The 17,144-nt window shown below is 34.5% G+C and overlaps 1 protein-coding gene across 1 annotated transcript; it reads right to left on the bottom strand.

The window, feature by feature from the left end:
* Positions 1 to 523: 523 nt before the first annotated feature.
* On the bottom strand, positions 524 to 14,993 carry CAPS2 (calcyphosine 2). Its single transcript, XM_010087118.1, has 10 exons — positions 14,938 to 14,993; positions 12,524 to 12,643; positions 11,341 to 11,415; positions 10,323 to 10,416; positions 8,341 to 8,456; positions 5,592 to 5,668; positions 3,816 to 3,970; positions 3,164 to 3,283; positions 2,023 to 2,119; positions 524 to 1,118 (listed from the first exon to the last, which is right to left on the bottom strand). Exons 1-10 carry the CDS (start codon positions 14,955 to 14,957, stop codon positions 943 to 945), a joined length of 1,050 nt encoding a protein of 349 aa, XP_010085420.1. The 5' UTR covers positions 14,958 to 14,993; the 3' UTR covers positions 524 to 942.
* Between the last annotated feature and the right edge of the window lie 2,151 nt (positions 14,994 to 17,144).

Here is a 17,144-nt window from a genome sequence, read left to right as displayed (position 1 = left end):
TGAGTTTTCAAGTAGCAAGGAATATTTTAATTGATGGTTTAATTTTTGTTGTGATGGGTTTTTTTATATTTTTCTGTTTTATACTTTCAGAGTAGACATGAAGTGCTATATATCAGTTTGACAAAGGATGTAATTGCTAGGTTTTAGTTAAAAAAATCTCAGCAATTGAAAGTCAAGAAACCAGATATTTAAGTAGAAATTATTCATTTTGAAAACCACTTATCAAAATGTAGGAAAGGACAAAGTGCATTAGAAAATATGTGTTCGCTTATTAAAACCTTTGGGATTCAGTGCTCAGCTTTGGATGCCTGACCAAGATGAAAAAATAAGATTAGTCAAAATGGGCCACACGCCAAAGGGCTGATTGGTGTGAACATCTCTGCACTTTCAGTAAGGCAGACATCCTCAAAACTGCAAAAGGATGACCTGCTCTCTTTCAAGAAAGTACCAGCATAAGAAACAAGAAACGAGACAAAGAACATTATATGAATAAACATATTACTTTTACAAGAAGAAAACTCTGAAGAAAAGCTACCGTTGATATTTATACAGTCAAATCTAAAGCTTTTCACGATGCATCATAAAACTAAATTCTCTCTTGCATATATTCCTTCATGCATTTTAGTATTCCAATTCCCTCTTGTTTTAAAATAGGCTACTTTAATATCAAGTAAATGATGGCTTTTGGTATGGGGAACAGCCTTTATCATTTCCAATGAAAAGGAATGAACAGCATTTATATCAAAAAAAGTGGTTAGCATAGCTCAACAGACACTCTAAGAAATTTGTCAAGTGTTACTCTGAAAACACCTAAAATTTTCAGTCCCTGAAATCAGTTTAAGACACTAATTATGAAGTAATGCATATTAAGACTAAGTCCTCCCTTATTTAGCGCACTCCTTGTTTTGAAAAGGTCTCTTCTTCATTTTTTCTTCTTCCACTCTAAATTCCCCAAGGATTCCTTAAGATATTGACAAAATCATCATCATCCACGATTCCAAAACTTAATCCTTCATAGTAATCTTCAAACTCAGAATAGGACACTTCATTGGGATTGCTGCAGGACTCTCCTAATGTTTCTAGAAATGACGACTGAATTTCTTCTTCTGTAGCTTTTCCTGTGAAAGTATATTTTTTTCCATTAACTACATTTTCAAGAACAGTGCATATATAGCATTTATTGTATTTCAGGCAAGAAACTTTCAAATTTTAGCTTGCAAATATTTTTTCTAGAACAAATTTAACCATTCAGTCTTCAGAATTAAGTCATTGGTTCACTTAATAACAGCTGCAGAAATCACCTTACTTTAAAAGCACACACCAGCAATTAAATAGCAACAGAAGCATGAGGCCACAATTGTTTTAAATGAACTATGAGATCAGGAACATTTTTTTCTTCAAATTACTGCAAAAAAAAATGTATTTGTAAACTAAAACTTTGGTAATTCACAAGTTATCTTGCAATAAAGCATATGTTTAATGTAACACAAGTTCAAAGCTCTAGGAAAACCTTATGATGCAAGTTTGCATTCAAAAAGTCTTCTGCAATTGATATGTGTGTTCTAGTGACTTAATAAAGACTATATTCAAGATGATATAATAGCATTGAGGGCAAAAAAATGGAAAAAATATAGTATTATAGCATTGGAAAAATGAGAGTATCCTTTTAAGTGAAAATTACTAGTATCATATGTGTAACTAATAACTTGCACACCAAAGTTGAGAAATAACTGCTTAAATGTAGTCCTATGGGAAAGAAAGTACTCTGCATATATGCAGTATTTGCAGCTTGACAAAAAGCAAGTATTAAAATTGTGCATATGAACTCCATTACTATTTATAGTCATGTTCCAGACAGACACATTATAGGTCTTCAGAGGAAAAAAAGTTCTCCTTAACAGCTCAAGTTTGATCCAATAAGAACACAGTTTGTATTTGCAACCAGATTCTGGATACGGTATCTCTGCTAACAAACTTACTTCAGTAGTTACAGATTTTTTTGTTGTTGTTCATGTGAATTACCTGCCAATACTAGAGGATGTTTCTTTGCACAGTAACATTTTCTGATATCTACCATAGGCACACTCCCAGTTTTGTTGAAATCTAGTTTCATATAAGCCTATAAGGGAAACAGTTTCATATAATCATATAAGGAAAAAAAACCCAAAGTGAAAAACAAGCGGAGAAATGTGAAGATCAAACATACTTAACTACCTAGCACATATTTTTAGATATTGTGCAATGGATTATGTCAATCTACCTATTTTATGTAAAGTACCAGATACCAGAAAATTATTCTAGATTATGGAATTCCATTACTATTTTATTTCACATCAAATGTGGTCCCCTCAACAACTCACAAAAATTTGTCTTCTCTCCAGAATTTCTAGGTCACCTGTAGAATCAGAAGTTAAGCTGCTTCCTTTCTGCCTTCTCCAATTACTAAGATTCCTGTGTCATTCTGACAGAGGCCTCAACACAGCCTCTTCAGCATTGCTAACAGCAGCTTCATTTTCATGTCAGTTTACTCAAAATACACATGCTTGACTCATAAGGCAAGGAGAGTCAGATCCTCCATGATTAAAAGTATGAAAGTGTATGTAATTTTTCTTGAACTTGATATCCAGTTGCTACTCTACTGGCTGGTCAGGGTTTCATACTGCAAACGGCTCCACATTACCTTACAGACATAAAACAAATGGCATTGCAAATATAAGAAGTCTCACAAATATAATGAGTTAATTGTAAATCTCAAAGGAGACAAGTGTTATTCCCTCCTATTTCAGATGGTGAAGGAGAAAAAAACTGCACACACACTCAGTGATCTGACAAAATAAGGAAACAGCCTTCCGGAAGATAGTTTCAGTATGCTAGATGCTTCATGCACTGGATGGAACTGTAAGAATAGCACACACACACACAAACTCATAATAATAAAGGAATTAATTGTAAGTTGCAGAGTTCAAAATTAACTAATTCAACAATGGAATAGCATGCAGTCCTCTAATTTACATTTATTTTAATAATCTGAAAGTTTAAAAAGTTAATTACCAGGTGCACAATTTAAAAAACAGCAAAAAACCCCACCAACAACAGAACATGATGTCTCCGAAGTTAGACTGCAAAATATCTACACTTGGAATATCTGCAACAAAAAACTTACTTTTCTTACAAATGCTTTCCTATATTCATTCATTTCTCCAAATACAGCACGAGTAAAATCTCCATAGTCGACCTTATCACTCTTGCTGTCATCGAGAATAAGCCATAAGGATTCAAAGTCCTGCAATTTGAAAATATTTTGCCAAAGTTCTTCACTATGTCCCAGAATAAAACAATTGCTAAATAGGAAATTACAGTATGCTCACAAAAAAACACAACTTCCAAATCCAAACTGACTCAAACATTTGTCGAAATAATGCAAGTCATCATTAGTCGCTGATGACCATAATTCACACTATTTGCAGTTCTGATAGCTGTGGGCTATTTTTAGAACATAATATGTATAACAAAGAAAAAAGATAAGTAAATAGCATAATCTAAATTATTTTTAAAAGGCCAAAAAATAAAAAAAAAGTATTGCAATCCCACTTGCTTCTTCATGATGTAAAGAGATTACATGTTCTTAAATTTATTATTTTTTATTTTGAAGAATTTCATAGAACTGAATGCATATATGCCAATATACCTGAACAGAAAAAAAAGCCACCTTGCAAAAAAAAAGCTATTAAACTATGGATTTAAGCAAAGAAAATATGTGATTCCATAAATTAAAGTAAGATAATACCCACGATTACAGTTTGAGCTAGACTTACCCCTTCAGACACTTCCAAATGGAATACTTTTAGAGCTTCTTTAAAGTCTGCCTGAGAGAGAAAACCATTTCTGTTCTTGTCTAGTTGTCGGAAATACTTTCCTAAGCCTGTTATAACCCGAACTCCTCTTTTACTTAATGTCTGTCTGAGTGTACCTGAGGATTTAGAGAAATAAAGAACACAGCATTCACCTGAAGTTGGCCACTTGCTATGGAGCTGATACAAAAATAAAGAAAACCACAACTATTTACGATACTGCTGGTTAAAATGACATATCCACACATTCACGCTCCCTTAATCTTTGATGAAAGAATGTCAGTTCAAAATGAAACTATCAGTTACTTGAGTAGAAATTATACACAGAAGCATCAATATCTAACAAAACTTTTAGAGAGATCACAGAAGGAAAGCAAGAAAAGCTATTACCCTCTATTGTGCTCAGATTATAAAACTGCTTACAACCATACCGTGATTCAACATGCAAAGCAATTTAGGAACATTACTTTAGTAATGCAAGCATTTCATTATGGGACACAGAGTTGCTCCTTCATTGTACAAACACGGTAAATACACATGGAAACAAGAACAAATATAAGTAGTTCTGCAAAATTATTCCAAAATGACATGCAGAGAACTATTTTTATGGCAAAAAATGACAGCCTTATCAAAATCTTTAGGTAGCAGGTTTACTTCGGGGATGTCTCAGTTTCTCAGCATACTCTGCTAACAGAAGTAGTCTGCTAATATCATATTATATATTCAAATTACTTGTATCTACAATAATAAAGTAAAATAGGCAGGAGGGTGAAAGAAGGAAGTTTTTTTCAGTGAAGTTCAAACTCAAACGTATGTTAAAAGATGTCTTGAAGTATATACGCACAACCTTCTACCAGGCCACACCAGCAAACCTTAGATATAGTCAGATAACTGACAAATCAACTTGTGTCTATTATGCGAGGGGAAAAAAACAGAATAACTAGAAGATTAAAAAAAATATCCCTAATTTATTATTCCAACAATTTTTCTAAAAGTAAAAATCCAAGCAGACTTTAGTGACCAAAGAGTGCCTACTTAAACAGGTCCAGCTAATGATAGTAAATCGTGGAGATTCTACAAATTGGAAGCTGTTCAGTTCAACAGTTTTTGTTTATCACAGGTTACAAAGATTATACCCAGCTCTGCATAAACATCTTTCCATAATGTTAAACACAAAATTATGTCTCTGTCCTAAAGACTGTAGGTAGGAACCTGGTAAAATTTATCTACATATTCCAGTAGATAATCTCTCAATTACACCCACATATTTTAATAAGCATAATATTAAAGACTATCAAAAAACAACTTACCAATGTATAGAAATAATGGCCAAAAGTACTAACTAGCACTAAATCGACTGAAGAAATGAGATTATCTTTGTACATTTTGCCAATAACTTTTTAAATTTAATGCCAGTTTAACATAGGATCAGTGTTGTGTATCAGCATTTTTTCAGAGATTATGTCAACACAGAAATTAACACTTTATTGATTACATTCACAATTATTCTCTACTGTCTCCACAATCTTTGGACAGACTTTATTTAAAGAGAGGAGAAAGTATTCTTATGACTGATTTATGCTAGTATTAGATTCTAATAATATTCTGATAAACATCTAACTTTTTTTAAATTGCATGTATACAAATAAAATCTTTATAATGTCACTATTGTTCTTTGCATTGAGCTGTAAAGATAGAAATACAGAAATTAAAATTAAATGGCTTCTGGTAGACTCAAACCTTGAATCTTCTCGAAAACTTTGCTGTCATCAACCACTTGCTTGGAACACTCTTGCTTGAATTCCATAGAAGAAGCTCTAGAATAATAAAAACTAACGTTTACTGGTGAAATTACATGTAATATTACTGAATCCAAAACAGCTGTAGCAAAAAAAAATTCTTATACTACTCTTATAAGCATAGTATCCAATTGCTTGAGTTCGAGATGGCATACACAAAAGTCCTTGCTGAACAGCTGCAGATACGCAGAAATTCCTTTCTGACAATATTCCATTAGCAGCTCCTTTACTAAATCATTAATAATAGATAATTCCTCCTGGGCATCAAATCTCCAGAAATGTATTTCAAGACAATCCTAGTCTTCAGCTCAGGCCACTGGAAGAGGTTGTTAAAGCAACTACATGTAGTTACCAATAGGAAAATAACATGAAGTAGCTACAAGTCTCTGTTTTGAAGAGAAATAGCAAGGGTGTAGATCAAAAGCTGGACCAGCATAACTTAGGTGTGATCTAGGAATTATGGTTAAATTCTGTGTTTTGTCTGGCAAGTTATTCCCTTCTGAGAAGGGCTTCCCAGAAACCCCCATCATAAATTATGATAAAGGTTGATAAAAAAAAAATACTGTGGAAGAACCTACTGGGGAAAAAAAAAAGTACAATAATTATTTCAATCAGAATAGGAAGGCAAAAGGAAAAGCACTACTGTCAGCTTTGAGCTGCTTGCTCTCCAGTGCTTTGCATGGAGTACTACTCCTCCTGCTGCCTTCTGAAGCCAAAGACTTACCTCTCTGCTGTTATTAAGACTTTTCATCTCCACTTTGGGTATCTCCTATTACAAAGTCCCTGAATGCTTGTCTGTATCAAAGCCAAAGACTTACCTCTCTGCTGTTATTAAGACTTTTCATCTCCACTTTGGGTATCTCCTATTACAAAAAGTCCCTGAATGTATCAAACCACCTAAACTGCAGAGTCAATAACCACCTACAGAGGACAGCATACTCTCTCTAAGACACATGTAAACCAAAAGGTTGATGGCTTGTGACAGCAAGGCATAAGCAGCTCCTAAAAACCTGCAACAGACCTTTTGGGCTGTACCTGAGCAGGATTCTCTGTGAGTACAGTAAGGCAGGAAAGAGGATTCAATTCAAGAGTTTTGAGTTCAGAGAATACTGAGTTCAATAATACCCCCATTCAGAAGAAAAAGACAGACTTCATGATCTGAAATTTAGTCACTAATGGAAAGAAAACAGAGAGTATAAAAAAGAAACAATCTGTTCCACCACAGGTAGCAGAAAATCCAAAATTATAACCCAGTGAGCAGGTCTTCCTTCTGGAGCCTTCAGATATAACACTGGATCAACTCCAAATTTCACAGGTATAAGATTAGCAACAAATGAAAGAAAAAGCTGTTTAACAGAATGATAGGCTTCTGAGATGTAAAATGTCTTACATAAACAATCTGAAATTAAACTACACTGTGTTTTATTTCATGGAAATCTTGCAGAGAGGGAACAATTAGCACTAAGCATCACACAACTATATTTTCTATAACCAATTAAATTTGAATTTACTGTTTCATGTACTGCTAGCTCACAATTGTTCCTTTGCAAAGCTTTCAGTGTAAAGGGACCTTAAAGTGAATATTACCGTAACTGAGAACAAGCTTCATGTGTCTAAACACTTGCAGAAAGAAAAATAATAGTTGAGTTGTGCTAACAAAAGTAGTCTTTAGATAGTGAATGTATTTAATTAAGATTCTGTTATTGCTGGTACTAGTCAAGAAGGCATTGAAGCATCTGATATATGAGGAGAGGCCAGGAGAGCTGGAACTGTTTAGCCTGCAGAAGAGAAGGCTTGAGGGATCGTATTGGTGTGTATAAATACCTGACAGGAGGGAGTAAAGACAACTGAGACAGGCTCTGCTTGGTGAAGCCCAGTGACAGGTCGAGAGGCAATGGGCATACACTGAAGCACAGGAGGCTCCCTCTGACCACCAGGAAACACTTTTGTACTGTGAAGGTGATTGAACACCAGAATAGGGTGCCCGCAGAGGCAGCAGTCTCATCCTTGGATGAGACATATACTCAAAGAAGTATATGTTATATAGATATATATATTTTTTTAAGAAGTTCTAAGAAATTCCCATCTTTGAGATTATGGAACAACATAATTTACTAAAACCTATTTTGAAATAATAGTGCAGAAATCCTGTCCCAGTGCCTGAAGTCTTCAACATGTGGCAATATCTGGAAGAATGAACAGATAAGAAAACGAAGGAAAAACAAAATGAAGAAGAAAAAAAAGAGAAAAACCTCCAGTCCTTCCCTTCCCTGTGTTCAAACATTGGTGTTATAATGACTGATAGAAGCTTTTAACCTAAGTTTCACAAAGGATTCAATAATAATAATGTTGATGACCAAAAAAGCAGTTTTCCCCAAATGTATTTTAGTTCATCACATAAGAAAAGTTTCAGTATATGATTTGTATATGAAAATATCTGACTTCAAACAAAGCAAAAAGGAGAGTTTCATAATTTAATTAATTATTTTAAAATTGCTTCTTATAATTTTAGAAAGTTACTGAATTACAGAACATCCGCTAACATTACTATTTTTTCCTAACAACAGCGTAAGTACAAATTATTTTTTTAGCAGTATAAGTAATAAGATGTCAGAAGTTCTTATTAATTTTTTATTTTTTTTTTGCTTAAGGAAGGAAAAGTAACTTGAAAAACAGTTAGCTGCACTTGCTTTAGAAAATCCATAGCTGCTTCATCAATACTTATCACACGAAGGGTGAAAACTGGGTTCTGCTTAACACTTTCTGGAAGGTTATGATCAGCACTTCGGAAAGTTAGGTTAGCGCCCTGTTGGTAAAGCATACAATGATTTACAAATAGGTCGGATATTTTGTAAAATACATTCTGCAAGAGTTTCAAGAAGTATGATTGTTAAAAGCTTTGGTATGAAATGCTGAAAAGGTGTAGCTAAAGTTAGTTAACCCCCTCAACAAAGCCTTTCTAGCACTAAATAAAAAACAGCTGCAGGCTCCAAAGATGACACATTAGGTTTGTCTAGTAAGAGCTGAGAAGAACAGCTGAGAAACATGAGACTACAGATTGTTTTTCCCTCAGACAGGCTCTACTTTTCAATTTTTCTTTTCTCTTCATCCTTATGGGATCCAAAACTCACTGGGTCACAGAAGGTACCACATCAATTACATGTGAGCAAAGTTCTCTCAGACCAGAAGAAACCCTCCACAGTTATTTTCAATAACCTAAAATCATACTTGATGTAAACAAACAACTAAAAAGTAGCCTTCCCAAGGTTCAAATCATTCCTGCAGTGCTTAACTACAAAGTTATTATTTAAAATTGCTAGCTTTCACTCATAAATATTGAATAAAAACATGTTATTAGTAGCATGGAGTTCTATTACTCAGTATATTCTCTTCGGAGTATTATCAATTCCCCTTCCCTCCAAGTTGGGGACAGAGGACACACCTCACATATTCTGCAAAACTAAAGATCTGTTTTTGTTTGGGAAAAGAGGGAAGGGGAGAGGAAAAAAAAGCAGCAAAGTAAAAACAAAGAATGCTGAGAAGAATCAAACAAGAATCAACGATCTATGTAAGCTTAGGTCATAAAGCCCCCAAAATTAAGAAATTAGCACAGAGACACTCTTATTGTGCAAGTGTCTCAACCATTTGGACTTTGTGAGACATGTGTGTATCTTAATGTCAGCCCAGAAACCCAGTCTGCAGATACAGAGATTCACAGATACAATGTCATTCCAAAGAGCTATCAAACTTGGTAGCAGCACATTTTCTGGATGGCTTTAAGATGCATGTTTATTCAGAACACATTTCCATCTGCAGGTTGCAAAGATACACACAACAACAAGCCACCTCACTCTAAAAAAAATAGCTTCACCCCCATCCAATAAAGAAAGTAATCTGTTTCATCTTGGAAACCCTTATATCAATGCCACATGCAAACAGTTAGGATTAGGCAGATGATTAGACAAATCACTCTAAAAAGTAATGTTGGCTTCTTTTACTTTCAATACTTCATTCAAACATGGTTTTTGCTCTAAACTTAAGATTTGCAGGAGCATGTGAAGAACTCAGTAAAACACTCTGTACTTGAAAAATTGCTCAAGTACTTATAAGCCAGGAACACTTAACCCAGTACAAAAGTACAGAAGATGCAACATGATTTCTACTCACTCATCAGATTAGCTGGTAGATGAAGTTTACCATTGTTGCAAAAACTCTCTCTAAAAAGCTGGTGGTAAACATTTTCAAAACTTTAGGTTAAAACCGATTAACCTGCCATTTCCTCAAGTTTTAAAAAAAATATTTAATCACTGTCTCGTGTCAAAAATGCCAGCAGACCTTGCATAGATTACTAATTTTGAACAACTATTTTGGTACACTTCGTCTTCAAGACTCTCTTTCCCGAGCCATTCGTTTTGCTTACAAAAAGGTCTACACTGTCTGCAGTCTTGTGCCCTCTAGTGGGAAAATTACAAACTACAGCGTAATCTGACACTAAAAATGGACTCTCTTAAAACGTGGGACAGCAAAATAACTCAGACTCCTGAAAATCTTTAATTCGAAAATGTTACTGAAAGGAAAGACTTTCAGTCTTTCCTGAAAGCTAGATCACAATTATCTAAATATGACTTCCAAATCACTAAAAAAATTTACTCAAATTCAACAGAATACTTACAATATAGAAGTCACTAAGATCATAAGCTTTTCCCCTCTTCTGTCCACGTTGATGTTGATAAACTCCCTTTTGAATGAAAGGTAAGGCACTTGTTCTGTGAAATAATTCAAAACTAATATTAAAACAATTATGTTTATTCAAGTACCTTAGATACAGTGGAAAATGTTTACTAAAACCTTTTTAATAAGTAATTAATCCTACCTATTTTTTCCAAACTGTCGAAATTCATACACAGTAAGGGATCTGTCACACATAAAAAAGAATCCAATCAACTCTCTACAAGCATCGTGACCATTTCTAGAAGGAAAATTGAAAAGTACCTTTATGGTTTTGCAGCTATATAAACCCAATTCAACCCAAATAGAAATAACATTTATATTTTGTAATATGCATTTTATTTCCAATGTTGCATATTGTACAATCTTTTTCTTTGAAAGAGGTACCTGACTATTTTCTCTAAACCACCACAGAATTCAACTTCGGGATGTGGACACATATTTTAATGCAATATTCCGTTCTCCATAATGGTAAAAACACCTTTCAAGACATCATGTTTTAGTATACCAATGTAATTTTCACTCATTAACTAAAAGATTACTTACACCAGGACTACTGCTTTCATTAGAGTATACGAAGCTACATGATTGAATATTCAGCTACGTCTAACAAGTACACAACTCACTGCTTCAGAAAAGTGCCACCTTCAGGATACACGAATATGTTTATGTCATAGAATCATAGAATGGTTTGGTTTGGAAGCAACCTTAAAGAAAATCTAGTTCCAGCCCCTCCCCGCCCCCATCATCTTAACAGTGTACAATGGGACTGTAAACCACTACCCACCAGCCATGTCAACATTTGTATTTTACATATACATGCATATATATACCCATGCAGCACACACAGTTTTCTAAACATTGGGAGCAGAAACATTCAGTGCAATTAATTAGTTCAAGAGGGTAAAGATCATAATTCATAAATTCATAGAATTGAAAAGCTTCACAAAATTTGTGATTACCTTGATATAATCCTACTATCAAAGCGCAGCTTGTTAGAGAGCATGTTTTCAGTTAATCCTGATTTGGTCCTTATTCTGTGCAAATAATGCAGCATGTTAATGATACCTATATGCTCACAGAGATGTTACATAAAAATCAACTGTTTCAAAACAGCAAAAAATGTGAAATATAGTATCCTTGGCAACTGGCTGAGGAGATCATCCCTTGTAATTTTATTAGAAAGCAACCCAGAGTTGTAATGTGGAAGGTGTTCTGTAACTGTATGAGAGTTCATTCACAGAATGCATAGATATGAGTGGGATATTTTGTTTACATACACTTGTATCAAGAGTTAAACCTCTACCAGTCACCATACTTCCACCAATCAACATGCTTTCTTCCAAAAATACCCAGGTAGGGTCTTGTTTACCCACCTGGATATTTTCTATTGGCCATATAACTAGTTCCATAAATGGAGATTTGTCCATGTGATGGGTGGAAGAGATTGAGACTGGTTTTGCTTTTTTTTTTCTTTTAAGACTACAAAGACTACATCTGTTGAGGAAGACTTTAGAGCAGGATGGTAAAATGTGCAAAGCAGAGATGCTTGCCTGCACATTGAGCAAGATTAATAGAACAAAACTCAGACCTGCAGATTCATTTCATTTTATGGATCACTGTGTTTTCTCAGTTTTTCTTAAGCCCTTGGAGGTACTAATTCAATGCTCACAGGCTAGGAATGACATTTAAATGCCAATATGGTTAATTACTGCAGCAGAAATCAAAACATGAAAAAGTATTATTATATTGTGAAGAACTACATTAGCATTTACAGATGCATATTTATGAAATTTTATGCACCGCAAGATAGGAATCTCTAAAAGGATATAACAATATTGCAAGCATTCAACAGCTCAGAAAAGGCTGGCAAAACCCTATGATGAACAATATCAATAAAAGCTTAAGAAGGTTTTATAAATACTATGAATCAATCACTATACACAGAGAATCCATGTAAAAAAAGGTCTCACTAGGCAATTATAGGCATAGGGAGACTACAAAAAGAGGCCTCACATGAAGCTGGTGGGTCCAAGCCAGAAATAAAACATTTGGAAACGCAAACAGACTTCACAGAGCCCAAAATACTAAAAAATACAGCAGAAAATGTATTTCTAAAAAAATTGACCACTAGAGTAAACTTACTTTGTTTCATGCAGCGTTCTTTTTCGAAAACGTATTGGTGCAGTCTCAAGTCCCAGAAGTCCAGGAGCTTCCTTGTAAACATCAGCATGCATGGATTGCTCTGGGTCACTTATAACAGCTCTGACCAGAAAGCACAAGGACAACCCTCTGACTATTGGTACATTTGCATTTCAGATCTTACAGATTCTTACTCAGGAAAGAAAACATCCAGGAATAACACAGCAATAAAATCTTGGAGTTATTCATCAAGCTTGCATAAATTTGTGGCCTTATTTTTTTGTTTGTTTTTACAAATTCTATTACTCAAAATTAAATATATGCAATAATATTCTGGAAGCATGCTACCATACCATACTTTACATGTATGTATGTATTATTTAAAGTATATTTTTATATGTGTATGTCAAATAAATCTTACGATTACAAAGGGTATTTTTTTCTCATTTCCACTAATAGTGTAAATATTCCACCAGTGATATTCTTTATCCATGGCTACCTAGAAAATCGGTGACAGCAGGTAGTAGTACTGGCTAGTGACATCATCCAAAACAAACATTGGCCCTTCCTCTCCCAAAGCACTGGCTACACAGCCCATAGGATCTCAAAATCCCATCAAGCAGACAAGAAATAAATTAACAGGTTTCTGAACATTTTGATATTTTCTGTCTCAATCTAACAAGTAAACAAAAGCAGAGATCCTTTAAAAATACATTAGATTCTTTTTACATTATTGAAATAGTTCATTATCAGAAGGAAAAAATAATTTTGCACAGCAAATACAGTTTTATAATCTTACTCTCTGATCTATGCAGATCCATCTTTGCACACATCAGTTACACTGATTTAACCGCAAGATTGGCTATACTGAAAAACAAAAAATCAAAACACCTTTGTGTTTCCTTTAATAGATTTTTTTCATGTAACAGTTTTTAACTAATCCTCCCCGATTAACATCCTGCTCCCTGATACCAATTTGTTTGGCAGTACTGGCACAGTTATATTTGGAACATAAACAGGGAGATTTTTTTAAGTTAAAAGTTCATCCTGATACAGCCGCAGCACTACTGAATGTTGTTCTGACTTCATCAACAGAAGGGTTCAGAGTAGAAGGAACACATGGAAAAAATAAGGCAAAGCAGCTGAAGGAGATTAAGCACAGAATGAAAATCTGTGATCCAAGATGCACGAACCTGTATGTTTAACCCAACATCAGCAGGGTTCAAACACTTCAACACAACCAGCGCCTTTTTAAGATAATCTCTGTAATTATCTGCTTTACCTACATATTCGTAGTGATATGACATGGGGCAAGCATTTCTTTGAAAATTCAGGATTTCTGAACTAAACACTTCCATATTTTTAATCCTGCTACAACGATGCTTGGAATTTAACATTGTGTTTCAGTACAATCTTGTTTCCTTCATGCAACTTTCCTGATATCTTCTCAGCTTTTACATAGTGTAGAAGCATTAACAGACTTTTAAACAATATAGGTCATTTAAGCTGTAGTTAGAATGGAAACAAAGAAAAAATAAAATGGTGACGTGCAACAACATTTCAACCTCAGGTCTTAAGACCTAATGGGCTATGATATCAGTACAGATGACTACAGAGATTGTAAACTAAGCACAGAATGCAACATACTGTAGAACCACCCACAGAAAAAATTTAGGAAGTGTAAGGTAACATAAAACTATATTAAAATAGCTTGCAGCATCCTATATTGCCATAACCAGACAACTTGGATAAAGCCCTGAATTATTAAAGCATGCTTAAAAATGAGAACAAGTTTATGGGAATAACAACAAGGGAGGATGCTTTTACTATACTCATCTAAACCTGTAAGTTACTTTTTTTCCCTCCTTAACATATAAAGCCATCTTTCTACATAGAAGCAATGCTTTCTCAGAGCTAAACAAACAGCAATGAAGTCAGGAGAGCCTTCCTGTACAACCTTGATCCTTTTTTTCCTACCTACTCCTTTACTCCAGAGAGATGTTCTGTCAATATTAATAAAGGAATACTAATAAACCTAAGATTCTTAGAAAAGAAAATAAATACTGAAGAAGTATAATTTGCAACAGTAGGAATCCATATATTTTGCTGAGGTGTAGGAGGGTTATTTCTGAGAACTAGTGCTATTGTAAAGCCCTTAAATTAGGTTCAAGTATAAAATTAAAAATATTTATCAGAAAAAAAAAATTAACTTACACATAGCACTTTAAACTGATCTTTCAAGTTAAATTAAAAATACTTTCATTTAAATAATTTTTGCAAATAATAACACTACACAAGACTGCATAAGACTTGGAACTAGATGATCAAAACACCTCCTAGGCAAGAAAAGCCACACACTTACAAATGTAAATTCTTCTGCAGGGAAAACTGAAATTTTACATTACAAATTCACTTACCTAGATAATTGATCCACCATCACTTGTTCTACTACAGCCTGTTTTCTCCTCTCTGCAGCAACATCCTCCTGCAATGAAAAACTGAGTGAGAGCAAATAAAATATATAATCAGACACTTCAAATAATAAATTATCCTTTAGGATATCATTCAGCGATCACAATCTTATCAGTGTCACAATTAATCTTGTTTCTTATATCTTTTTTAGTAGAGTTCTAGTTGCATAACTAATAGACAAATAATATTCTCTGCTACACCCTCAATTTGTTTATGCATATTAATTGTCAATAAATATGAGAGGTCTAGTATTTCTCTTGAGAGACAGCATCCTTATCTCTGTATTGTTTCCAATAAAATCTCTAAGCACAATAGCGTCTGAGGAAACTCACACTATTCCAAGTCTCATGGTTGACACAGACTCCACCTCAGAGAACAAAACTGTACCTCCAGCAATATTTAGTCAAAAAAATTATTTTAAGACTTAGTCTCAAAGCACAATTTTTATTTGCTGCATGCCACAATAATTTTCTGCTGAGACAGGCCAATCTGAAAAACCTGTCAGGAAAGATCATCCTATGGGAGAAGGGGATTTAACATGATCTTATTATTATTTTTATTAGAATAACACTGAACCATAACCTTGTGTCATTCACTGTAAAGTGCTCAAGCATTGATCATCATTTGTTTCACAGAAAGAGAAACCAAAGCACAAGGGATACCTCAGTATAGTATGGAGGCCACTGGCAACAACCAGGCCCCATCACCTCCCTTCATTTTCTCTTCCAGATTTCTGAACTTTTTGCACTGGACTTAAATTTGTGTTTTTTCCCCAAAAATTATTTTTATATATGAGAAAACAGAGATTATTGTTACTGAGGGGGTTTATGCAACCTTTTTGTAGGTATTCTGAAACCGAAGAATTAAGACATGTTTCTGGTCTGACAGAGGACTGAAGCCAAAGCAACTTAAAAGAGAGGCTAAGGGAGCTTGGGTTTGTTTAGACTGCAGAAGCAAAGGCATTCTGAAAACATCCTATAACCAAAGGGAAGCTACAGAGAAGACAGAAACAAACTTTATTTGACAGTGGCCAATGGTGTAACAGGAGGCCAAGGTTATAAACCAACCGTTCTTCACAAGAAGAGCAGAACATCACAGGGAGATATTGAAGACTCATTTATATACATGATTGCATAAAATACAAGCATTGCAGATAAGATCAAAAAAACGCTCACTGGAATGCTCAGTTCAGCTCCAATTGAAACAAATGTTTAAACTCCCATGATTTCAATGTGTGCAATTATATACTAGAACCAAACCGCCAAATGCCTAACTTCTGTTGAACATCTGGGAAGCCATTCTACAAGTGTAGAGAGTTAACAGCACAGTACCAGCCTCCATACTTACAGCTTCTGATTTCCTTATACTGTGCCACATACTAGACGGCTTGTTTGTGTAACGTTGCTGCTGGAGAGCTTTCTCATCAACAGCTGTAAGATTATCACCATGTCCTTCTTCAAGCTGTCTAACCTATAGAGAAACACACTCATCATAAACCAAATTTAATTATATGTAAGAAAAACTAACTAAAAACGCCCCACACATTTATTTAAAATTTATTTAAAAATCTTTTTCTTTATTTTTAAAGCATCTACTTTTTCCACTACATGCTAATCAGAAAAATTAAAGAATTTTTCTAAGCCGAGCTTTCTACAGAAACTGAACTTGCAAATCTTGCTCTCTAGTTTTTCCTTACAGCTTTTGAATACTTAGCAGCTTTCAACCATATTGAAATAATATGGCACTTCAAAATAATATGAAATAATATGAAACTTCAAAAATACTGCATTCCTACAAGCTTTGTGAAAAATCAGCAGCAAGTCAGAGAAGGCAGACCGTTACTAGCTCTCTGAAGAAGACAAGAGCTCATCCATTCTCCGTGCTGCTCAAGAACAGCCAAGAGAAAGCAGTGGATTTAATGTTATGCATATAGCTCAAAGCTCACCATTGCAGAGATGCTGCGTTTTGATCAGCAAAGAAGTTAAATACAGTCTAGATGGGGAAAAGCCAAAGTATACTGCTGAACTGGGTCTAACAGACTTGTAAATCAGTCCAAGGGTATTTCGGAAATATCTCCTACATGGAGGATATGAAGAAAACTGACAAAGGAGACTGTTTACAGAAGCCAAAGAAGGAAGATGGGAAAGAAATC

The sequence above is a fragment of the Pterocles gutturalis genome, unplaced genomic scaffold, assembly GCF_000699245.1.
Source record: "Pterocles gutturalis isolate BGI_N339 unplaced genomic scaffold, ASM69924v1 scaffold44396, whole genome shotgun sequence".
NCBI classification, from domain to species: domain Eukaryota; kingdom Metazoa; phylum Chordata; class Aves; order Pterocliformes; family Pteroclidae; genus Pterocles; species Pterocles gutturalis.
The sequence above is the reverse complement of the archived record's forward strand: the minus strand, read 5'-3'. Positions and strand labels throughout refer to the sequence as shown.